Source organism: Anastrepha ludens, chromosome 3, assembly GCF_028408465.1.
Source record: "Anastrepha ludens isolate Willacy chromosome 3, idAnaLude1.1, whole genome shotgun sequence".
In the NCBI taxonomy this organism is placed as follows: Eukaryota; Metazoa; Arthropoda; class Insecta; order Diptera; family Tephritidae; genus Anastrepha; species Anastrepha ludens.
Window position 1 is genome coordinate 88514140 of NC_071499.1, and position 26533 is coordinate 88540672.

At 37.9% G+C, this 26533-nt stretch overlaps 1 protein-coding gene across 1 annotated transcript in view; it reads right to left on the reverse strand.

Moving 5' to 3' along the window:
- LOC128857595 (disintegrin and metalloproteinase domain-containing protein unc-71) overlaps positions 1-26533 on the reverse strand; it is a 287365-nt gene that overhangs the window by 104355 nt on the left and 156477 nt on the right. The window contains exon 7 of the mRNA XM_054093346.1: positions 5352-5521. Within this exon, the coding sequence (XP_053949321.1) occupies positions 5352-5521 (170 nt within the window). The remainder of the gene's footprint in view (positions 1-5351; positions 5522-26533) is intronic.

Consider the following 26533-nt stretch of genomic DNA (forward strand, 5'->3'; position numbering starts at 1 on the left):
ACTGAGCGTGCCAATTTACAGGGGAGCTCTAGCGTTGGAAGAAAGGCAGACGAGACTACCGAAACGGAAGGACCAAAGACAGCAGTGCCTAATCCAGAAGTCAAGATAGACTTAACAAAAATGTCTTACAAAGACGCGGCGTGTAGCACGAAGTTGGGAATAATACCTCCTGACTATCCACAATATGGTAGACGGAAAAACTAACGGCCATACAACATGTTATCCTGGAGGCTATAAGGAAAAAGCAGACTGGTGCTGCAAAGTCCAAATTTAATAGCTGCCCCTTTCGCCCAGGATACATAGTAATCCCATGCGGCTGCGATGACACAACTATTTGGCTAAAGGAAGCAGTTCCTAAGCTGAAGCCGTGGAAAGATGCACAGCTAAAGATTGTACAGGAGGCAGATATCCCGCGCATACAAATCTTCGTTGGTCACTTTTCAGAATTGGACAGCATCTCAACTGAGGATATTATTAGCCTCCTTGATGGCCAAAATGAGGGCCCCAACACGAATGACTGGCGGGTGCTCAACAGAGTGCGCAAGGGTACTGTGGTAGAAATCTCTGTTGCTATCGACCCAATCTCCGCAGAGGTCATAAAAGCCTTCAACAATTGGCCAAAATCTAAAGGCCAGATTGATCCGCCTAAGGTTACCAAAAAAGGATTCTGAACCTTCGGTGAAACAAAGCTCGGAGGAAGCAGGAACTTTGCCTCTAACGGCTTCAATATCCCAGGACGATAAAATCAGTTGCTGCAGACACGATGAAGAAAAGCCAACAATAACCGGCACATGACACTATAACGTGGCTGAGGGCATTCGCATGCAACCCCTGCTGCAGGCCGATAAAAAAGCGCACAGCCATAACAAGGCTCGAAGAGGGGATCAGATGACCGCTGAGGAAGCAGTCTTGCTGAAAAGCAACCGAGGTAAGAAAAAGGCAGCCATTGCCAAAAATTGTGCTAACATTTTTAAAAAGCCTAGAACTCTAGGGTTACAAAAATAGGCCTTTCACAATACATCAGCTCTGGTCGCAGTGCGTAATGGCCTTCTAATAATAATAATAATAATACCCGCTTCCAAACAACAGACGGCTTTTTATGCGATTTTTTTCCCCCTAGAAGACACAAAATAACATAAAAATTAAAGTTTCAAACTTTGTATAAAATTTATAAAAATTGGAAAATTTTTTAATTGGAAAAATTTTACATTCGAAAAACCGAAACACATCACGAACATTTTCGTGCGAAAGTTTATTATGACTTTCGACCTGAATTAAACTGACAAGAGTATGCCAATAGACTCTTCTCGACTTTTGATGAAGAAGCACCATCTCGAGCCACCGCTCTCTGATCGCACTTCACTCAAGTAGGCAATTGGTGACGGTCATCCAAATTTGATTGTTGTGCCAATAAAATCGATACTGTGTATGAACTGATATTGCAATATTGTTATGTGACACACTTTCCATCGGAATTACTAACATTTTGTCGCCCGTTGAAATAAATTTCTCATCTTTTTCCAAAGGTAAATTTTATTGATCGCTGCAAAGTTGCTACGATCACGCCAATTTTTATATCACATAACGAAAATAACTCGACTTACTATACCTTTTTTTTAAATATTAAACTTGCACACAATTTTTCGAAACAGTTGTGATGGAAAAAACTAGTTTTTAATTTCCAGGTAATGCACCTGCAGGAACTGTAGGAGCAGTGTTTTATCTTTACGTCGTTCTCTCAGTTTGTATTTCTTGTTTAAGCAATTAAACTCAAGTAGATGTAATCTATATTAATTTCTCAAAAACTTTTGAATTTGTCAACCACTGTTTATTACTTCAAAAGCTGGAATGGTTAGGTTTCTACTTTGTATTTTTATTTTGAGTTCGATCGTGTTTCTCCAACAATCTCCTTTATTCTTTTTTATCTTAAGCCTTTTGACGCCACTTCTGGGGTACCAATAGAGTAGTATTCTTGACCAAATTATATATTTTTTATTATATTATATTATTTTTATTAACAACATTGTAAAATGCTTCAAGAACTCAAAGCTTTTGGTTTATCCAGAGGACTCAAAGTTGTTTATGAACATTACTTGTTAGCGTGCCAGATGCTCTGCACTTCCAAAATGATATTAATAGGTTGCCTTAATGGGATACCCCTAATGTCAGGAAATATTTTTATACGACTACAGAGGAATATGTACCTTTTTAGGTCAACACTTTCTCTTTTTGAAGCCTGCTATTCTTCTCTTTGCGAAAATAATTGAGCTTTTCCTTTGCACTATGGAAGTGACTTTAATGTTCCGCACATCGGACAGTTTTTATTTAATAGTTTAGAGTGAAGCTTCATTAACCTGGAATTCGATCAACATATTTCAATAGAATTGAAGTGAGAAAATGTCGGTCGCTTTGCTTTTGCATTTCTCCATTTGACCGATCCAATGCCATCTAATAGTGCTTGCCATTCGCATCTCAGATAACTTTACAATCGCTGTTGTATATTTAGGATATCGTTTCTGGTTTTATTGCTTGAATAGATAAGCTTCAATGTTCCACACAGAATACTACGTTTTATGTATTAGCATTCAATGTCAAGTTAATTGGATTTAACTACCATAACTAAAACTTAGTGAATTCAATAAAATTTTTAGTTGCCTTGATTCAGATTTTACTCTCTCTGCTCTTCTGCTTCGCCTTTAGCTTTAGCCGTTGCATACTTAGGCATACAATTTAGTTTTTATGTTTTTTAAGTTTGTTGTATGAATTTTAGGTTTTATAATTCTGAATTTAACTAATGGTATGAAACTTAATTAGATATTTTACTGAAAGAAAAAATTGTTCGAGCTGGATAATTTGTGAAGCGCATAAAAAAAAATCTTGCATCAATTGGCCCAAATATAGGTTCAAATACATATATAAGTAAAGGGTATTTCAAAAGTAACGCCTAGATACCCGTGGCGAATAATACCTACGGTACCCCTTATTATGGCATCTTTAACATTGGTGAAGAAGACAGGTGTGGTAGAAAAGTGTAGTTTTTGGGCTGGTGGAATGATTGGCCCATTTTTCTTCGAAGACATTGCTATAGAAAAGTCATTCAAGATTTTTGGTGGATGAATCCAAAAGTCGCACGACATGGGAAGGCAATGAATTATTGCGATCTAAGTTTCCCCGTCGATTCGATTAATTAATTTATTCACTTCAGTCTATAGATAAATCTTAAAGACGATAATAAAAATACCTTTAGATATTTAGTTAAAGTTTATAAATAAGTTTCGCTTAAAATTATATGATTTTATTCTAAAGCCGAAATTATTTGATTTTGTTGTAATGCAGAACCGAATACATCTCTTCATTTCATTGAAGTCATAGTTCTACAACGTTGACCTACAAATAAACAAACCTCCCTTAAATCATGGAGCTTTGTTTTAGTTTCATTAAACTCTGTCGCTCACTGCAATTTACATTAAAATTTAAAAGGTTATACACGAAGGTAACCCAAAAGAAAATTCGTCTATCCTTAAAGCTTTACAGTCCAATCAATTTGCGTCTGCTTATCTAAATAGAAAGACCGTTGGACCAGCGCAGCTTATACAAATCATATTTAGTGAAGAAACTTTGGATGCTTTCAATCTTATTTCTACGACAATGGCAGAATGGGCTCCATATTAATGAACAATAATCAAGTCGGCTTCGAACTAAGGAGGCGTAGAGTGCTTTCAAGGTGAAGGTATCAAATAAAGGCTTCCGTGGTAATGCAAGGTTTTGAAGGTAATGTAATCAATATGTTTCTAGAATGTGGGTCTTGTATGGAAGATAATTCTCAAGTCTTTGATATCCTTCTTTCCGGCTAATGTTTAATATTGTTCAAAATATTCTCGTAATATAGATAAATAGATTTAGTTTTTTCCTGTATGAAACCACGCAGAATTTGTCGGTACTCATTTTCATGTAATAGTTACATAAACTGGCCACCTAAATCATGCGATCTAACTCTACTCTAGACATATTTTTGTGGTTTTTTTTAGAATTAAGTCTATATGAATAAGCCAACACCGGTTCCAGGGCTGAATCAAAACATTCAGACCGAGATTGCTAAACTCAACGCCTTAATGTGTGAGCGAGTCCTTGAAAATTTTGATTTGTGTATGGCAACCTGCAGACGTGCTCATCGTGGGCATTTAAATTTCGTCATTTTACACATATAACTACTAAGAATCATAATAAAATAGTGAAATCTGATGTTACATGTTTTATTTTAAACAAAATTTAGGCGCGTCTTTTTAAAGATCCTTCACAAGTTATTTATGGTGAACTTTATTAATTTCTAATATGTAAGTGATTTATAGTAAACTTTATTTTTAGAGCCCAATCTTGAATCTAGCGGCCGCCGTAGCCGAATGGGTTGGTGCGTGACTACCATTCGGAATTCACAGAGATAACGTCGGTTCGAGTCTCGGTGAAAACACCAAAATTAAGAAAAACATTTTTCTAATAGCGGTCGCCCCTCGGCAGGCAATGGCAAACCTCCGAGTGTATTTCTGCCATGAAAAAGCTCCTCATAAAAATATCTGCTGTTCGGAGTCGGCTCGAAACTGTAGGTCCCTCCATTTGTGGAAAAATATCAAGACGCACACCACAAATAAGAGGAAGAGCTCGGCCAAACACCCAAAAAGGGTGTACGCGCAAATTATATATATACATATATATACCTAATCTTGAATCTAAAATTTATAAGCTGCAACTACCCTAAGCTAGCCTAGTAACGTTGCGGTCGCTGCTAGGAACGCTGACGCCGTTGCTTCTGACTTCGTTGCGAGCGAAGTGTGATGGTGTTGTGGACTATTGCTGCAGGTGTGCAGTCACCAACGCTTTCTCACAATATTTTAAAAATAACAATCTTATTTTTTATTATACATAATTTTTTTACTTGTCCATTTCAAACTCTAAGCGGCAACCCTACTAATAAATAGAAGGCCAAGAAAAAATGTTTTCTCAAACGTTCCATTAAGAGTTATTGTCGTTAAAAGCGTTGAACAATCGAAGATACGTACCCATTTATATCGATGTCTGGAATATTTATTTTCGAACAAAAAATGTATTTTAAAACTTGATGAGCATAAAAAACTGGGAAAACGTATTATGTCCCAGATTGACATAATAAATCAATTTCAAATTATGATTAATTCTTGCCGGCTATTAAAAATATTTACCGACTAAATAGTACCACATAAATCTTTTGAGTGGACATTTCTTACGCTAATATATGTAAACAGTGGCAATTATGTGTGCGGGTGTGGGGGTGTGCTGTTAAATTACATACATATATCTAAGGGATATCAAATACTTACGACCGTCATCGTGCCCCATGCCTATATTATGGCCAATCATGTGCGCCATTGTGCCGGCCAGCAGATGTGGCTCATACACGTTGATGTCGACACTGATGCCAACCGCGCGCGGCGTACACACCGTCTCCGGCACAGCCATGCCCGCTTCGCCGCCCGCGAATGTCTCGCCACTGTAAAAAAATTATAACAAAAAATACCAGTAAGTAAGGCGTAGAGGTTCATTCAGAGTAAGTGTAGTACGTATAAAATTAGCAACAACTAAAAAACAAATTGAGAGCATAAAAAGCAACATTCTTGTGAGTGATTTTTTTTATACTATATACATATTTACTTCGTGTTTGTTGTTGCTTATGTTGCTAAGTTGTAAAGTTGTGAAAGCCAATAAAAAAGGTTCACAAGAGTTGAGCTGAATTGAGTTGATGAGCTATACCCTTTCGTTTAAAAATAAATATTTAAACACAAGTGACCGCAATTACCAAATACAATTACCAATTGAGGATTTATTAAAGATTCATTTGTTTGGTCGCCCCGAAGGACAGTGAGTGCAGCTCAAGGTTGAACAGATAGAAGAGCGGCTGTTGGAAACTAAATTCAATCAGCACAAATGAATTTGAAACTTTTGGCAATACGCCAAGGGCACAACGAAGAGCATTACAAGAAAAAAAGGCTAAACAGGAATGAAAGTAGGTTGTTTTATGTGTAGTAATTTATTTAACACTTTAAGTTCCATACCTTGTAAACACCTTTTTTAATAAATAAGAGCTGAAATGCAATACTGACTATTAGGAAAAGTTTTGTACTGAAAGGGATATCAAATTATAGATGCTTAAATGTAAAATATGAAGTACCGTGGCGAGCTGCTAATGCCCCTTAGGCGGCAAAATTGGCTTTTGGGCTTAAAAGAACGAATTATCAAGGCTATTGGTGATTATGCTTTTCAAACTCCATGGTACAAAGTAAGCCAAAAAAAAAGGTCTATATAAACTTTGATTTTTTAAAGCATACTTATTGTAGTTGATTGACTGACTTTGATTGTGCGTGGCATATTAGCAGACCGCTGATGGTTCTACATATAATAAATTCACGAACGTAAAGCGTCGAAAGTGTTAAAAAACGTCGTTTGTAAATGCGAGGGTGGTAAATAGGGGATGGAAAACCTCTAAGTGGACTTCTGGCAAGAACAGCTTCTTTTAAAATATATTATGTAGTTTAAATTTTCCAAAGTTGAGTATGCCAGATTATTCGATGCATGCATTCAATATAGCGTCAGTCTTCATACAAAAGATAACCCTTCAAATACCAACTTGGTCGAAAAGTTCGCGGAACAACCGCCAGGTGACGATCTGAGAATATATTAGAATTTTTTTTTTATTTTATTGTTAGTGGACGATTAGTTGGGGGGGGGCTTAGCCGAGTAGCATTCTTACTAATTTTATCGCCATTGATTGAGATTTGTAAAAGTTACGCCGTCTTGAGTAAGTCTATATTATTGCAAGTATCACGCCGCGATGCAGAATCTGGTATACACAGGTACATTGAGTTTCAGTGTGGCGAGGAGGCACAAATGCCATTGCCCTCTAGAAACCCAAGAAAAACAGACTGGCAGAAGTTTAGGGAGGCGTTGCGGGACCTTGACGTTGCGCCACCAAGACTTCGAAAAGAACAGGCCATTGAGGCGGCTGTTGAGAAACTCAACGCTGCCCTAACCGACTGTTTTGAGTCAGCCTGTCCAATTCGACCTCTCCCGAGCCGGACTCCCGTTCCGTGGTGGAACCGAGAGCTCCAGATGTTGAGGCGTGAGTCGAGAAAACTTCTAAACCGGGCCCTCAGGACTAACCTTGCAGAGGACTGGGAGCGATACCGTGATGTTCAGAAGAACTACAAGAGGCTTATTCGGGAATCGAAAAAAGCCTCATTTAGGGAATTCTGCAGCGGTATTGAATCTCTGAGTGACACGGCGAAATTGGTTAGGATCCTGAAAAGGGACCCAACGGCAAAGCTGGGGTCACTTAGGAAATCTGATGGCTCCTTCACGGAGCGGAAAAGTGAGACACTCAGCTTGCTGACGGAGTCTCACTTTCCAGGTAATCAGATAAGCATCAGCCGGCAACAGCCCTTATTGATAGAGGCAGTTGTCAGAGCTGCTACACCTTCTCGGTATGACTGGTTCGTTGCCAGATCTGTGGTGAATGAGGCCGCCATTCGATTTGCCATCAAATCTTTTGGCGACTACAAGTCGCCCGGACCAGATGTCATATTTCCTGCCATGCTGAAGGAGGGTGCGGAGTTCGTGACAGCAGCCCTGAAGAAAATCTTCTCGGCATGCCTGGCACTGGCTTACATACCACGCTCTTGGAGGATGGTGAGGGTCGCTTTCATCCCAAAGGTTGGAAAAGACGACTACACCAGCCCCAAAAGCTTTAGACCAATCAGCATGACCTCTTTCATGCTGAAAAGTCTCGAACGACTGGTGGAACTGCGCATACGTCAGAAGTCGCTGAAGGCTCACCCTCTGCCTCTATTTCAGCATGCCTATCAGAGTGGAAAATCCTGCGAGTCGGCACTGCAAAACCTTGTTGCTAGGGTAGAGCTGGCCATCGACAGGAGGGACTACGCTATGGGTATCTTTTTAGACATAGAGGGGGCGTTTGATAATGCCACTTTTGATAGTATGTGTAACTCTGCTAGTAGGCACGGCGTAAACCGGGTGCTAGTAAATTGGATTCGTTCGATGCTGGCCCAAAGAATCGTTTCGGTGCGAGCAGAGGAAGATCTACTGTTGTCATCTGGGGTTAACAGAGGCTGCCCCCAAGGCGGTGTGCTGTCTCCATTACTCTGGTGTATGGTAATCGACCCTCTACTCACCACCTTAAACGATTCGGGAGTCTACGCACAAGCATATGCGGACGATGTTGCTTGTTTGGTAACAGGCTCTTCGCTTATGAACATCTGCAGGAAAGTGCAGAAAACTCTGGATCGGATTGACACTTGGTGCTGTGCGAACGGGCTATCGGCAAATCCCGCCAAGACTGGTATTGTCCTCTTTACCAGAAGGAGGAAGCTTGACGGACTCGTTCTGCCAAGGCTAAAAGGAGTCACAATCCAGCTATCCAAGGAAATTAAATATCTAGAAGTAATCCTCGATAGTAAGCTCCTATGGAAATCACACGTTGAGACAAAGGCATCCAAAGCGCTGACAGCTTTCTGGCAGTGCAAAGGTGTTTTTGGGAAAACGTGGGGTCTCTCTCCTAGCAAGGTCCTATGGATCTACACGGCTATGATAAGACCCATTATCACCTATGCATCAATGGTCTGGATGAGTAGACTCTCCCTAGTGGGAGTCAGGAGGACCTTATCGAGACTACAACGCACTGTGGCCATCTGCTGCACCGGAGCTTTTCCGACTACTTCAGGCCCGGCACTAGATGCTCTGATTGGTTTACCACCACTTGATGCTTTCATCCGAGGAGAGGCCTTGAAGGCCATCTGCAGACTGAAACACAGTGGGAACTGGTACGGCCCTTGTCCGGCATTGGAACACAGAGAAGGCATGGACATCGATCCAACGATTCTCTCCATGCCCCTTGACTCCATGCCATCAAGAGTCGTACTTGAAAAGAGATACAGTGTAGTGCTACCAGAGGCTCAGTTGTGGGGAAACTCAGAAAATGAGCCCAGAAAACACTGTTTTCGCATTTTTACGGATGGCTCCAGGACCGAGCATGGCTCCGGCTCTGGGGTCTACGTGGAATCCAGCGGGACAAAACTGCACTTTGCTCTTGGAATGCATGCATCTGTGTTTCAAGCGGAGGTGTATGCAGTTCAAGAAGCGATGAACTTTGTTGTGGAAAAACGATGGAGAGGCAGATCTATATGTGACTGCAGCGACAGCCAAGCTGCGCCTATGACCTTAGACAGCCCTCCAACCACATCAGGGGTAGTGAAGTTCTGTAAATCCAGGCTGAACTATGTCGGCAGACATAATAGCCTGATGCTAACATGGGTCACGGGACACGTGGGTATCGCGGGTAACGAGACCTCTGACTCCTTAGCTAAGATGGGCTCTGAAGCCAACTTCTTTGGCCCAGAGCCCGCTTTGCCACTCCCCTCTGCGGCCATCACGGCCACGGTTAGCAAATGGGTAACTAGTACCCACAAGCGAGCTTGGCAGGCTGGGAGAGGCTGCAGATGGACAAAACTGATGTTACCTGTCATGTCCGATCGACTGTCGCAAACTCTTCTGTCATTAAGCAGAGGGGAGTGCAGACGGCTGGTTGGACTGCTGACGGGCCACTTTCTGTGGGCAAAGCACATGGAAAGGTTGGGCATCTCAGACAGTGTACTCTGCCCAGTTTGTGAAGAGGAGGATGAGACGGCGGACCACTTCCTGTGTGTCTGCCCCGCCTTCGCCCGAATCAGGTTTGAGGTCTTTGGCACTGATGTGTTAAGAAGCGACCATCTTGGCTCCTTGGCACCACAAGATCTACTCAGATTTCTTCGGAGATCGGGTAGATTTAAAGAAAATTAAAAGGGAATCCAAGTGTAGTACAATGGACTCAATTAATGTCTGAGTGCTGCACTTGCTAGTTATCCCGACAAAAAAAAAAAAAAAAAAAAAAAAAAACAGAATCTGTTGCAAAACGTAAAGAAACACTGGGAACGTTCTGCCAGTTCAGAGACGCCGGTTGATTCAGTGGGTGCTCCTAGCAAGCTAATGAATGCTATTAGAACGACTCTGTTCTTCACCGGCAACCTTTATAACTTAACCCAATGCACTGTGCAGCACAGGTTCGAAAGCACTAAACAATCAAGACATTTATTGGATACATACGAGTCTATATGAGATTTTGGTTGGAATTCATTACTTGTTTAAATACTTAGTCCTGACAGCAAATGGCGTTTTTACCCAATTTAAAAAACTGTACCGCTTTACCTGCGAAAGAGCTCAATTTGTGTTTTGAAATTATTTGTATGGATTGCTTTTGTATTAGCACCACATTACGGTAATAAGCTAAGTCCAAAGAACTGCGCTTTTAAATGGAGTTTGCGACGATTGTATTTACATTGAATTTTCAGAAAATTTTAACTGCATCCAATGCCAGTAAACACAGCGAAGTTTTTCTAATTAAAGCAATTCAAATCACAATTTAAATACCCAAACTTGCCCCCAGCGCAAGCATATATTCAGAATAAAAATGTTTTGAATTAAAATATTTATATTTTAAGGTTATTTAGTTTTCGTTTGCCATATGAACACTTGACTGTAAATCGCACAAAACTATTCGTGCGTGAATTCCAAATTAGAAAGCAAGGCGAAAACTAGCAATAGCAACAGAAATAGCGAAACAACTCTGCTTTTGGCGGCCACTCCGGATTCAGCTGTGCACGTGACCCACGTTTGCGCGGGCACAAAATAAAAACTCACACTCTCACACATATTTATACATGTACACACACATATATACATAGATTTTGTAGCGCTTATATTGAGCGCTTTAAGCAGCATCAGGGGAACCAGTTGGCTACAGGCAAGCAGCAGTAGAAGCAGATCGCAAGGCGGGGTAGTAAATAGCATACTCCAGCTCACCCACACACACGCACACATTGAACGCCATCAAATTCATCCGGTACCGCACACACTGCCATATTTCCGTCTTTACTTTTACGCGCATTTCCGCTTCCTTTAGCAAACTAACGCCAGCTCAAAAGCGAGTACAGAAATATGCAAACAAATACATGCATACATACGCGCATACCTACATACGGACGTTTGCAAATATAAATACGTGGAGAGTAGGCTTTTGAAGTGCACACAAGTGTGTATTAGCATTTTTGGTGTTGAGTAAAAGGGATTTGGGATTGGGCTGAGGTGTGGAAACAACAGGAAATCATGGGGTGTAGTCGAGCGGACAGTCAAGGAGTTGGTTTTATGTTATACATATTAAGCCGTCGCTACCTAGTTTCTGTGTTCTGTTCTGCATTTGTTGTTATTAGGCTTATGCCTTTGATCCATTTAACAGTTTAGCCATTTAGCCGCCAAGTGCACGTTATGTATACATATGTACAGGGTTCATCGAATTGTGGTTCAAAAAATTCAAATTAAGTACATACATATGTGGTAAAGAGTCTAAAATTCATGACTGATAAATAACACTGTGCGACAAAATTAAAATTTTTTTATTAAAGAAAATTTTCACATGCGTCTGAAAATATTACTTTGAAATTACTGTGATACTGCATACTCGCTTTTTAAACTTTGCACAACTTAATTTTTTAATGGACTTAAAGTTTTCAAAGAACTAAATAAATGTTCAAAAGAAAAAATGGAATACTGGTACTCACTCTAAAAAATTTATATGAATACTAAACGAAAGAAAATATAAGTAAATCTACCTACTGCAAAAAAATTGTTTTTTATACTTTTTCCCAGGGCAATTATATATTTTCAATAGTATCCGTTGCGTAAAATTTATTTCATAGAAGGAAAGTTAAATTTTTAAAAGTTCGCAGGAAGAACGAAGTTGAAAAGTAAGCAAGTTTTTAACAACGGGATATATCCCCTTTCTCTATGCATATATAAAATCGCTAGTTATGAAATTTTTTCAGGATAAATTTTGTTGTTTCACAGTGTATTACGTCAATTTATTGTCATTATTGTTATTTATTTATTATTTGTTTTTAGGAAATTTAAGCATAATTGTGGTTTTATCGTTTCACTTTCTAGTGAAAGGCTATCTTTTAAAACTTAAGGGGGGAGCCTGGTTTATAAAGTCAAAAAAATCAATTTTTTTTTTTCATTTTAAGCGATTCCTAATACATTTTCAGAATATTCACATAAAGTTACAGAACCTAATTCTCAATATTTCTGTAGATACAAAGCCAAAGGTAGGCGAGCGTTAGGTAGTTACGCTGTGACCGGATATCTATAGTACAAACTTTATCTTCTTTTCTCGACTTTTCATTTTTATGATTTCTTTGAATTGGCGTACATGAATGAAAAAAAAACTAATGAACCTTTTGAAATGAATCATAGGTTGTTCCCTTCAGTATTAAATTCTCTTCTATTTGAACTGACAAAATAGATAAAAAAAATTTTTCAAGGTTTTTATACCAAGTTGAAGTGAATTTTTTTTTTATAGAAAGGCATTTTTTTCTTTAAAACCTCCAAAAAGTTGAAATTTTGGAATTTCTCTCAGTTTTCTCAGTTCATCTAGAATAAAAAATTATGATCATTAGAAATCGATTTGAATTTTTTGCTTTAGATAATAATTACGAGCTGTATCTTGTAAGCCAGTTGGAAACTCCAGCGTTGCAGCGCTCTACTAATTTCTATGTTAAACATTTTTTTCAACTTATTTTAACCAGTACAAAAATTTTGTATACTTTTTAAATGTTCATTAAAAGATAGAAAATACTTTGCAGTGCTAAATTAATTTTTTCCTTAAAAAAAAATCGCAAATAGATGCAATTTTTAGACCTCATAAGCCAGGCTCGCCCCTTAAGTTGCTCCATCATTTTTCGCGTAAATCCGATCTTTGAGATATCAACCAAGGAAATAGTCCAAATGCGTTAGAGCAAACGATCTTGGTGGCCAAATTTTGCAAAATATCAGACAATTTATTTGTTTTTGTAGTTTCGTTTGTTATAAATTCATAATTTTGTTGATTGCACAACGCATATCGTTAATATCAGTTACCGTAATTTTTATAAGCACGCCACAGAATTTATTTTGAGATTTTTAATTTTTTAATAAATCATAAAAAAGAATTCATGAGTTTTATTTTATTGATTCAAAATTTATTTATTTTTATATTTTATTGATTCAAAATAAAACTCATTTGCTGATATTTGTTTTATGGTCAGTAATAACTAGAGATCGGATTCTTATGCAAGTGCATATATTTGTTTAACATCACATGAAGTTCGCACCTAGGTAGAAACTCATCATAATAACATATTCAATTTGCGTAAAAATCCGATCTCTAGTAATAACAATTATTCTGGCTAAAAAATCACACAATTTTGGAACTGCGAGTTTAGTTAGACTTCAGTATAGTTCCTTACATTCAAAAGTTCCTTACTAAGTAAGGATGGTCTGCTCTTAATCTCATTTCGTGAATTTAAAAACGATCTATCTTTGTTTGAGTATACTTCGGAGCAAAAAATTCGTTAATAAACTATTATTTATTATCAAAAATATAAAACTCATCATATAATTTTTACAACTAATCATAAAGTAAATATCAGGAAATGAATTTTATTTTTGACAAAAAAATTATAATGAAAAAGTAATGATGGAATATAGTTGGTATTGCCATTGCTGAAAAAACAAAAATGTTAATGAATTCCGATAGGAATTCAAGGTTCGAACATTTTAGATACACAACCTAGAAGTATATTCTAAAATTTTTGGAGTATGTTTCATATCTTTCATTACAAATTAGGAAATAATCATGAATTTCGGTCCCTGATTAATATTCATACCGAAAAAAAAAGAACATCTCGATAAGCTGTGCCTGCCAGTCTGTTGATAAATTTTGATCATCTTCAATGCCTGCGCTTTCTGGTATAGACTATATAGGTCTGAACTCAAGTTTTTTGACTAATCGTCTTGCTCAGGGTTTTCTTTGTATCGTCAATGGCGAAAAAGAGGCAAAGTTTTGCAATATATGGTTTTCACAGATCCCTCATTTTCCTGTGGATTTTATTTTTTATTTATCTCGAATGAAATCCAACTCATTTTAGAGTAAAAATTTGTGAAGTGGGTCAACATATTTCGATTATTTTTACAACATTTTTACAAACACTTTTATGGAACTTTTTGAATAATAACATCGAAAATAATTTGAATTTCGAAAAATTCCCATCCAATTTATATTTTTGTCTTAATCATGGTGAATAAGAAAAAAAAAAATTCAATAAAAATACCTACACTTTCCAAAAACTGTTGGCCAACTTCACAACTTTAGTAAATTTAAGTTATTTGCCACTCAACATCTCTCCATTAAACTTTCGCAGTTGTCAAAACAGCACATGACCAAGATTGGAACTCAAACTTGAAAGGCCCTGTATAGGTATAACTGCGAGTATTTATTTATGTAATAGTTTTTATTAGTTTATGTAATTGGCACAAACGTTTTGCGCAAACCGGCAACGACCAGCGAGTGAAATACTTAGGCAGCAGAAAATAATAATAATAATAAAAATAATAATGAAAGTAACTGGTTGGTAGTTCCAGTTATGATTGTTGTTGTCGTTTTGCGCTTGGCACAAATCTACTTTATTACAGTAGAAAATTACGCACAACTTTCAAGGCGATTTTCTTCCTTTGCGCCACTAAATGCTGTAACATTTTTATTTGCTGTCGCTTTTGACTTTTATGCTCATTTACACATTGTGCCATTTTGCCTGTTGGTTGGGTGGTAGATTTTGCACGTAAGGAGCTTTTATTATGACTGAACATATACTTGCATGAATTAACACACGCATATAAATATATGTATATACAAGTACATATATAAATATTATGTGGAATATTAAACATGTGGAATATATGTATGCAAGGGTGTGTCAGCAAGTCGCTAAAAAGCGGCAAAAACCAAAAACATTTTATTTTCCAACATAAATGATCTCCTATTAGGTTTATGCGTTTCATTCAATGCTTCTCTATTTTTCTAATAACTACTAAAAAGCCCACAAACACCAAAAAAAAAACAAGACTCCCATTCAACATAAATTTGCTATAAATTCGTTCATATGTGGAAACAGGAAATAGTCACAGAATCTGAAGCTTTGAAATTCTGGACTTATGTACCTGTGTCCTGAAAGAAAGCATCAGATAGTCGTTGCAGCAGCGTCCCATGATTTCTGCCGTTAATTGTTTTATGTAGCATGTAGCAAACTCCCGGGCATGAAACAGCAAATGATAGGAAGAGTTTTTATCTAATACCGCTCGCCTCTTGCTTAATAAAGGCAAACCTCCATGTGCATTCCTGCCAACAGAAAAGCTCCTCATAAACTCCATCTGCCCTTGAAGGTGGCATAAAACTGTGGGTCCAACCATTTGTGGGATCACATCAGGGCGCACACCACAAATTGAAAGAGAAGCTCGGCTTATCAATTATTAATGCTTTAATACTTTTTCGAGGTAGTCGTTATAAATAACACCGCGTGGATATCACAAAATTGGCGCTCCGATACTGTTAGTCGATAGATCTGGTCATCGGTAGAGATACTTTTCTGGTAAATTTCACATCTAATTGGGGCAAGTCTACGACCCGTAGAAGCCCAATTTCTCTAACTAGATCTTGCACATAATTAACTCGAAATACCTGTTCTTAACACGTTCCCTGTCCCAATACAAAAATGCAAAATTGACCGACAAGTCAAATATTTCACAACCTAAACATGTCATATAATCGGTTCTCGTCAATATTACGTTGCTGGCACTTTGTTGATAATGAAGCTCCGAGGTATCAAAACGAACGTCTATACAAAATAAAACCATTTCTGGAATAACTGGAAGAGCTTACTAACACCTGGTGAATGTATCGTCATTGGCGAGTCGATGATGCCGTTTAGAGGCAGGCTATCTTTCCGTCAATACAACCCATCAAAAGCTCTTAAATACGGCTTGAAAATCAATAAACTGTGCACAGAAGAGGGGTTTGTTTGGAATTATGATATTTACATAGGGCGTGACCCCGAGATTGCTGATTTGGATATGCCTGGGAGTGTCGTAATAAGAAATAATTAAAAATAATTTGTGATTTCTGAGTAAAATAAAAATATTTTTTCGTATGTCCCGGCGTTTTCCTTTACTTTATTATCGTACCAACATGTCCAGTGCAGAAACGGTACAGTTCCGTTACGGCCAGTCGAATAATTTGCTTTAGAAGTTTCATATACCCCCTGATACACATATGGCTCAGGAACGTATCAGTGCTTATCAGGCGCACTTTTCCTGAACCATATGTGGCTCAGCGGACAGGGAACGTGTTAAAACTCATCAGAGTCTTCATCTTTAATGACGCAGCTCAACAATGTGCGCCAGTCATTTCTTTTTCTAAAACCAGGTGCCCCAAATGATTGTTCTCACTCCGAGGTTAAGTAGAAGGGGCAGTGGGTCCTTAAACTAACTCACTTACATGGTTCTCGATCCTTTGTGATACCACAGTAGCGATTTTCAATCTATTCCTCGTTAAACTATTTTTTTAAGTGCAAACCCAAAGACTGATCCAAATGTCATTAGTATCATTCAAACACGATGAATAAAATTATCTAAGGCTATTGGCATGCCACGCGGGATAGTGACAAAGGTGATGTCTGACAGACTCTTTCTCCTCTTCATTCTTGCAGCTTCTGCAATAGTCGAAATGTGGTACAAACAATCATTGAGCATATCGACTCCGGAGACAGTGGCCTGTGATCAAAATAACTAACATGGAGACGTTTCTGATTGACCGACTGAGAAGCGCTTTTTGAACGCCTGATGTTTTATTCAGCCATCTCGTGTTGGCTGAAGAGACAATGCTACTTGTGCCACGCAGTTTGTAGATTGAGAGTGACCCATTACCTAGCACCCATATTAAGTGGATGCGGAAATATTTCGCTAACTCGGTAAAAGGTGCCCGGCATTTGCGAGAAATGTTGTAATTAGTAACAAGCCCATCAGGAAATTTAATCGGCGCCTGGCTATCAGAATATGGTAACTCAGGGGTTACCGGGAGATATTACATTGAATTATTTTAGGTCTGAAATAATTATGACCATTAATTTTTAATCGACCATCTTGATGTTCCTGCTGAACTCATAGTTCCATCGTCTCCAGATTTTCGCCAACCCCTTTAGAGATCTATAATTGTTCCGCCGATCCTTCCGGTGTTGATATCCGGTCATTTGATTTGGTGAACAATGCACCATCATGAGCTTTATAAGGTACCCATAAAGAGTAGAGTTTGTCAGTGCAACGAGTCGATGCTCCGGGCTCGGGTAAGACCGCGAAAACTAATCATTCTTGAATGAACGTATCGCTTGGGCAACGTAGCACATGCATTGGAAATAGTACTTCAACAATGATACAATATTTGCGAATTTTGTTCAAGTGCAGAAATATACATTTTTATCCGCGGAGCAATGATGCTTTATGACAGCCAATATTCGAGCTGTCGGTTTTACAATATCTTATGATTTAAAATTGAGCTTTTATTTGAGTCGCCCTGCATTTGCTGTTGCGCGCACACATTTACGAAGCCTATTTCAAGGCTAGCCTACATAAACATATATTATAACACAAAACAGAAATTTACCATAGCAACAAAAAAGAACATCAAATAAAAGAAAAGTAGCTTTTCAGTTCGTTATGGCAAGCGAAAAATTATGAAAATGAAAATCAGCTGTGGAGAAAATCAAGCGTAAATAACAACAAACGACAGCTACAAGATATTAGAGCGCGGAATTGTTGACTGAAAATGCGAAATTGCCACATAGCGAACGCACTCATATACGTTATACCTAGTCAGCAGTAAATGCATGGTATGGGCGATGAGTGGATGAGGGTGGGGCGTATGAGCAACATCCGTAAGCAGGCAGTTATGGCATACGATTTCTTTGATCTCAACCAAACCATGTGCATTTAGGTGAAAGGAGTTATGATGGATGAAGAGTGGGATAAAGCGTAACAAGCGTGATTGTTAGCAAAAGTTCAATTACTTCTTAGAAGTTGCGAACGGAATTCGACTGAGTTTTAGCTCCTACTCACACCACTCAACCAACATAAAAGCTAATGATATGTAAATTTTGTAGATGTTAGCATAAATTTTGAAGGAAATCATATTTACTGTAGTAAGAAAAAGAAAGCACGTATAAGTAATAGAAATGCATAAGTACACTTATGTATGCATGCATGGTTTTTGTTGTTGTTTGTAGTTATAACAGTACCTTTTTAAGGCATCTCTGGCCTGATGGTTGTTTCTGACAACGCATTGCTATATGTTAGGCAATCCTTATTATTTTATTTTACATCTCAACACATTTGCTAGTAAAATAATTTAGATACAGTATTTTTTTGGCTTAATGTAACTACGAAAGCGCGTTTCTGCCATTAAATTTTCGACAGTGCTTATGTGCGAAAAGTTGCTACATTCACGCGTTTATGACTTTTAGCTTTTAACTGCCTTCAGAACTGTGCAGAAGTAAGCATTTTAAAGTTATGATAAACACATTCCTTATTATTGCAAAATTATTCAAAGGTATAACAGAAGAGGTGATTAGGCAAGATGAAGGAAAAGGTTAGCGTACCTGCATGTGTTTGTGCGTGGCTATCATTCGATAGGGTCCGGCTTCGAAACCCACTGCTGGCATGAAACACCAAGAAATAGAAGTTTTTTTCTAATAAAGGTCGCCCTCGGAAGGCAATGACAAACAACCCGAATTTTGCTTTTTTTGTCTTGTAGAACCTTGAGATTATTCCACAAGACACACAAGCGCACACAATAAAGTGCCAACAAAGGATGGATGCGCTAATTATATACACTGTTGGAGAATATAATAGAAATCGTGCGCTTAATTTTTTTTAATAGACTGTATCACTTATTTGCCAAATATTTTTGTTAAGATTGTTTACAATATGCGATCAGTGGTTAACGGTTTTTATTCTGAATTAAATTTCTCCTTCTATTTTAAATAAATTTCGCTCAGTTGCAATTTAAAGGGCAAATAGAACTATTAATGAGATATTCTAAGAAAAAGGTGTTAATGTTATTCATAATGCACCAAAAGCTGAAACTCGAAGAAATAACCGTAAAATTCTGAGAAGAGAAGAAAAACGAAAAGATTATAGCAAAATGCAATCTTTTCTGTCTTCAAATGAACTTAAACTTGAACTAAATTTGAAAGCTATAGGGTGGGCCATGTAAAATTTGCTTTTTGGATCGGCTATAAAAAAAGAAAAATAATCAATATTTTTTCAAACTTTTTTTTTATTTTGAAGATTGAACATTGTTATTTATGAATGAAAAATAATATCGTTCAAATGACTGCCACGACTGGCTTTACAGTAGTCCATTCGATCAACCCAATTTTTAAGCACATTGTTTGGGCTCCAATTTCATGAATGGCAACTTCGATTTCGTGTTTTAAAGCATTAATCGTCTCTGGATGGTTCGCATAGCATTTGTACTCAACGGCTCCCCACAAAAAATAGTCCAACGGGCTTAAATCACAGCTCCAAGGCGGCCAAGTGATATCGGAATTCAAAAACGGTAGCCAAAAGCTCGTGTATAAGTCGGATAGTTTGATGCAGGTTGGTAGAAGCCGGATAATTCGCAAAAACACCCGAACGCGTACCATTGTTGAGTTAACAGAACAAAACAAAAAGGCTTCAATTTGTAAGAAAATGCCTCTTCCGTGGAAAAATTGACCATGGACGGCCGGAAAAAAGTATGTTTGGATCTGATAGAAAACAATATGTTCGACGAACCACAAATAATATACATTATTCGATTTCCGATACACGAAAAAAAGTAAAGCATGGTGGCATTATTGATTGCATTATTGTGTGTGGGGATGCCCTTCGGAGGAAGGAGCGTTTTTATTTTATATTTTATTAAAATTATTACGGCTTTTAATACCTAATATTTTATGTTTAAGAAGCAAGCTGCAGATGCAGTTTTCAGTCTTCTATAATACACCCAACTATGTTTTTGTACGGTAGACACGTTCCTTAGAAGTAAGTGTAAAAAATATCATATAAAAAGTACATGCGACATATGGTAAATTTGTGATAAGCGGTGAAGTACGTAAAGCACCAATAAAGATTTCCATCATTCAAAATTATTTTTTTATTCAGTAGAAGAATTATTCAAAAACAAAATTGGTTGAATAATTTCGCGCCACCTTGTATAATACTGGCTATTCAATCTGGGCATTACGTTTAAATCTTAAATCACACTTGGACTTGGTTAATTCTATTGTAAAATGTACTTAAAAAATTACATTCTCTGAGGAATTAAGTTTTGTTAAGAAAAAAATTTTTTGTTTTGAGACTCGTACAAGAACGAAAATTTCGTGTAAAAAAATTAGTTAGTGAGCTGCTATATTTCAAAATCATGGAAAAAGTTCGTGTATTGTTCGTTCATTGGTCCATTTTTCTTCGAAAATGAGCGAGGAGTGGCCGTAACCGTCAATGGAGTGCGTTACCGGGCCATGTTGAACGAATTTTTGTTCCGAGAAATTGAAGAGCAACAAGATGGTTCCAACAAGATGACGCTACTTGTCACATAGCGAATGCTTCGATCAATCTTTTGCGCACTGTCTTCGAATCTCGCATTATCAACCGAAATACTGATATCGTTTGGCCGCCTCGGAGCTGCGATTTGACGCCGTTGGGTTATTATCTTTGGGGTGCCGTCAAAGACCAGTGTTATGCCAACAAACCAGCAACAATTGATGCACTGAAGACCAACATACGCGATGTCATAGCTGAAATACAGCCGCATACAACCGAAAATGTGTTGAAAAATTGGACCGATCGTATGGGATGGTGCATGGCTAGCCGAGGCAGCCATATGAATGAACTTGTGTTCCATCATTAACCGGAAGGCTTGTACTTCAAAATAAAAAAACATTTTGGAAAAATATTGGGTAGTTTCTTTTTTATAGCATTTTTAATTCCGTAAAGTTATATGGCGGACCCTATATTATTTCGTTTCCTTACATTGCAAATCTTGCGTTAACTGCAATTCGCCTGGTTCCCCGTGCTGTTAAATAATGTTTCTCATCTAACATTCTCAATGCGAAGTTAATTTTCATCTTCAGTAAAAAATAGTTCTGAAAAATATTTTCGTTTTTATCTTTCCAAAAGTGACACTTTTTGGGTAAAAGATGCTCCATTTTCAGTGGATTGTAAAAATATTTATCAATGTAACCAAATGCGATTAAATACTAAGCTTCGACGCTGGGAGAACACTTTAAAATAAACGTTTTCGACTTTCCTTGATTAGTAGGCAGTGCTGGTACTGTCATCATTTGTGAATGTCTAGTGACTACGCCTAACGTCATATGGATTTCGTTTTAGTAAAATGCCGGTTGTACGCCCTTATATAAGTAATACACGCAATATACATAGAAACAAGCCAAGAGCAGCGAATGTTCAGCTAACTCGCTATTTTAGCGTTGCCATATCCACATGTGCGCATAAAAAATGCCCCTAAATTTATTAACGTTTCTCATAAAGAATTACCAGATAAAGCCTAGCAACCATTTTCAATTTTGTTATATGCATATATATGTATATGTTATACATATGTATATACGTGTATACGAGTATTGTACTTATATTCATACGCAGCTCTACCGGAATGTGAAGGAGTAAATGATAATAAAAAATTGATGGGTGATATTTCGCATTGAGAAGAGTTGAAAATATGCATGTATATAATATATGTATGTATGTATGTATGTAAATATATATGCATGTATGTATGCATGTATTATCACATATTTGCACATGAGGCAAATGTCAGCAATTTGGCCATTTACGCTTCTATCAAATAAACTGTGTAACTTATAGCCGAACATTTACACATTTTGTGTACATGTGTTTGTGCCAACGCATACATCAGTGAGAATTAATAAATAGTTATTGGTCATGCAGTCAGCTTAACATAGTTCGCAACTATTACCCTTTATTTTTCGTACTTCAATGAAATGTTCAAATACGTGGGTACATCAAATTTATGGGCAGGAGTGCAAAAATATAGTTTCATATTTATCATCTCCATAAATACACATACACTTGTAGGCGCATAATAAATTTGATATATCAGGGGTTGCGAAACTTGTTTTCACACACCGCATCGCTCTTTAGATAAAACATTTTTTATCCCAAATTCCTAATAAAATAAAGTACCGATACCGGCGCGGAATTAAGATAACTTTATTAATTATTTAAATTGAGCTCTAAACTTAACGGAAAATCCAACAGAAATTCTCTATTGCAATAAGTGATATTTTGGATTAAGCAAGCAACTGAATAGAAGTAAAGTTCTCTCTCGACGAACAAAAATAACATTTCATAAGTCTCTCAGGTATATGTATGGCGCAGATATATGGACGCTATTCTTGAAAGGTAAAATATAATATTGGGTTGGGTAAAAAATAATGTCGTATTTTGACAATTGAGCGCGACATATCTTGCGTTGCACTTATTGCATCGGGTCACACGGAACGGCGATTTGAAGACGGCAATCTGTACTACAAGTGTCTCTTTGGCAGTGTTGTGATCATACGTTGCAGTCTTAAGTTATAGCGCGTCAAAGATGGAGTACACCAAGCAAGAAATTCGTCATATTTTACGTTTTTACTAAAAAGGTAAAAATGCAACAAAGGCGGCGGCAAAAATTTGTGAAGTTTATGGGCCTGATACTGTAACGATTCGCACATCACAGCGTTGATTCGATCGATTTCGTTCTGGTGTAGTAGATGTCGAAGATGCACCCCGTACTGGTAGGCCAACTGATAAAATCGTTGAAATTATCCAAAGAGACCGGCATGTGAGCATTCGCTCGATTAGTCAGGAACTAGGTGTAGACCACAAAACCATTTGGAACCATTTGCAGAAGATTGGAAAAAAAGCTGGATGTTTGGGTACCACACGTGTTGACGCAAGAAAATCTCTTGGACCGAATCAACGCTTGCGATTCTCTGCTAAAACGGAACGAACTTGACCAATTTTTGAAGCGGATGGTGACTGGCGATGAAAAGTGGATCACGTACGACAACGCCAAGCGAAAATGATAGTGGTCGAGAAGCGGCGAGCCGGCCCAAACCATCGCCAAGCCCGGATTGACCGCCAGGAAGGTTTTGCTGTGTGTTTGGTGGGACTTGAAGGGAATTATCCACTATGAGCTGCTCAACTATGGCCAGACCCTTAATTCGGTCCTCTACTGTGAACAACTTGACCGTTTGAAGCAGGCGATTGACCAGAAGCTGCCAGAATTGGTCAATAGGAATGTTGTTGTGTTCCACCAGGACAACGCTCGTCTTCACACATGTTTGATGACCCGCCAGAAGCTACGGGAGCTCGGATGGGTTGTCCTATCGCACCCACTATATAGTCCGGACCTGGCACCAAATACTATCATCTCTTCCGGTCCATCCAAACCGCCCTTGGTGACACCAAGTTGGCCTCAAAAGAGGCTTGCGAAAACTGGTTGTCTGAGTTTTTTACAAATAAGGAGGAAGGGAGTTTTATAAAGGGGTGATAATGAAGTTGCCTTCTAAATGGCAACAAGTTTGCGAACAAAATGAGGCATATTTGACTTGAATCGGATAATTAATTCTAAGTACATTAAATAAAGCGTCAAATTTCGATCACAAGTACGACATTTATTTTTCCCCAACCCAATATGTTTTATCAAAACCCGAAAGGTTAGATGGATTGGCCACGTAATGCGCATGCACAGAACGAAATACAAGAAAACCATTTATTTTATTACCGGTTGGAGGAAGAAAAGGAGGACACCGACGAAATAGATGGTAGATGACGTTCCCAACTGGAGACATGAAGCAACAGATGAAATAAAGTGGAGAAGTGAAGCTAAGTAGAAGAAGAGGAAGTAGTTTCTCTTCAGGTACGCTCTATAGTAGGGTGCAGAAGGTTTAAAGATGACAACATCCGTTAACGCAGTCCGTGCAGTGTTCAAGAGAAACATTCTATAACCTATATGAGTTTTGCAGTGCAATAGACATACATGTTACACCATGCGCTCCCCTGGCTAGATTAAATTATCCGAATATATAAAAACGCTCCAAATCCGAAAGTATTCCAGCTGGTGGTCGTAGAGGAAGGTGAAGGCGTCCTTCGTGTTGGAAAGATCAAGTTGGGAATGATTTGGTTTCACATACTCGGTGAAAGTCGCTTAAATGATTATTGTACTAATCAAGAAGAAGGAAAGCTATATACCCATTATCATAAAATTCTTTATTAGAAAATATGAGGAATGCGCTTGCTTTTTTGATCAAATTTTCTCAAATCGGGGCTGAAGCGCAGAAATAACTATGCACGTTTTATATATATAATTGGCGCGTACACCCTTTTTGAGGATTTGACCGAGCTCGTTCTCCTATTTGTGGCGTGCGTCTTGATGTTGTTCCACAAATGGAGGGACCTACAGTTTCAAGCCGACTCCGAACGGCAGATATTTTTATGAGGAGCTTTTTCATGGCAGAAATACACTTGGAGGTTTGCCATTGCCTGCCGAGGGGCGAAGGCTATTACAAAAATATTTTTCTTAATTTTTGATGTTTCACCGAGACTCGAATCTACGTTATCTCTGTGGATTCCGAATGGTAATCACGCACCAACCCATTCGGCTACGGCGGCCGCCTTGATTATAACTGGGTGTAAAAAACCAATCTCGACGCATCAAACTCTAAGTTAGAAGCTGCAGCGTTGAGTGTGCAAATGAGATGCTTTACATTTGACAGTTCTGTTTCAAGGTTTTTACTTTATTCCCGAGCAAATTTCTCCATCTCTCAAATGGTCTTGGATATGGAAAACGTACCCTACGTATGTATATAATAATGCCATGTATTCCGTTCTTATTATGCGGAGCCAAAAGGAACGAAAGATTAACAAAAGGCTTCGGTAATAGGCCCCTCGAGGTATAAAGCTCAGGTCAATAAAGTCGCAAACAGCTTCACCTCGAGGCTCAAATACCGCTCCCGTTATATGCGATCCCCTTATTCTCCTTTAGTTAATCGCTGATAATACTGTTCTGGTCGAAAAATATTTAAACGTTCTAGTAAGCTCTGCAAGTTGAGGACAAACTTACTTAGTTGATCAGTAACCACCGGAAGTTCATATTATGTCAAATTTTCAGCTAGAGGCATCAAGCTACAAAACCAAGTTTTTTTTAATTCTGACTAAAAACTCTAAAGTTTCGATGAAAAGGTGTTGAATTTGTATCAACCTTGTACAAAGTTTTAGGATTGGGTTAGTATAATCTATTTGATAAAGTAAACTATATCTTTATAAAAAATATCTAAATTAAAATCGACAGAGTGACTGTAAGTAAAATGTATAATGTTATTATTAAGCCACATTTCGAATACTGCCCAACCATCCTATACATTCATGTATCGGGTCTTTTTCAGATGCTATTGATTTTTAGCGAACTGTCAGCTGAGAATGGCAAACTGTGTTGGCATTTCTCTTTAGTAAAGTTTTCCAAGTTAACGCCAGAACCAGGTTTCCGAAGTTCACAGAGTACAGGTGGAATCATCGGCTCTTATTTTTTTCGAAACAATGGGGAGCTTTCGTTTCGGGGTATGGCGAGCACTATCAAGCCATGCTGGCTGAATTTTTGTTTCCAAAAATTAATCAGCTAAGCATCGACGCCATTTGGTGCCAATGAGACGGCGCAACTTGCCATAACAACAATCGATTTATTGCAATATTCAAGCCAACTCGTAGCCACGCAGAGATTGCAAATATCTTCCAGATTAAAAGCAAAGTAAAAAATGTATTCCGACAATATTTCTATTTTGTATTATCATAGACAACCAATGGTAAAGTAAAAATAAAGATTTACATCACTCAACATGTTTTTTGTTCAAATTCTTCGAAAAGAAAATTGGATAAAGAAGGGTGAAAAGTTGAAAAATTGCTCATCAGCCATTATTGAGGTATGGTGTTTATCAAGGGACTACCTGCACAACAACGTTTGTGAATTTCCCATTTATGCTCATTTGGTTTCACATTCAAATCGTCTTGTTGGGTACCGCATAGTTAGGGAACCCCTGATAAATCCCTTAGGGAAATCAACATATGTATGCACAATTATATTTTTTAATTTTTGTTATATCGCAAGAGTTTCCAGATATTTATGTAAGTACATCGTATATTATATATCTGAAGCTGCCAATTTTTTAGCATAGCACTTAGTCAGTATTGGTCCCCAATAAAAGTTTTTTAAATTTATAAATGAAATTTTTCAAACTGTTTGCACGCAAATATGAGTATAACTGGGGATTTTAGACACATAGAACTCTCAGTAGGGGTATTTGTCAAAACTAGTGCCCAAGTAAATACATGTTTTGGACATTTCTGTCGAAGATGCTAAACAATTTACCACATAAAGCCTTTCACCCTAATAATGGCTCGCAGATCGGGGATATTT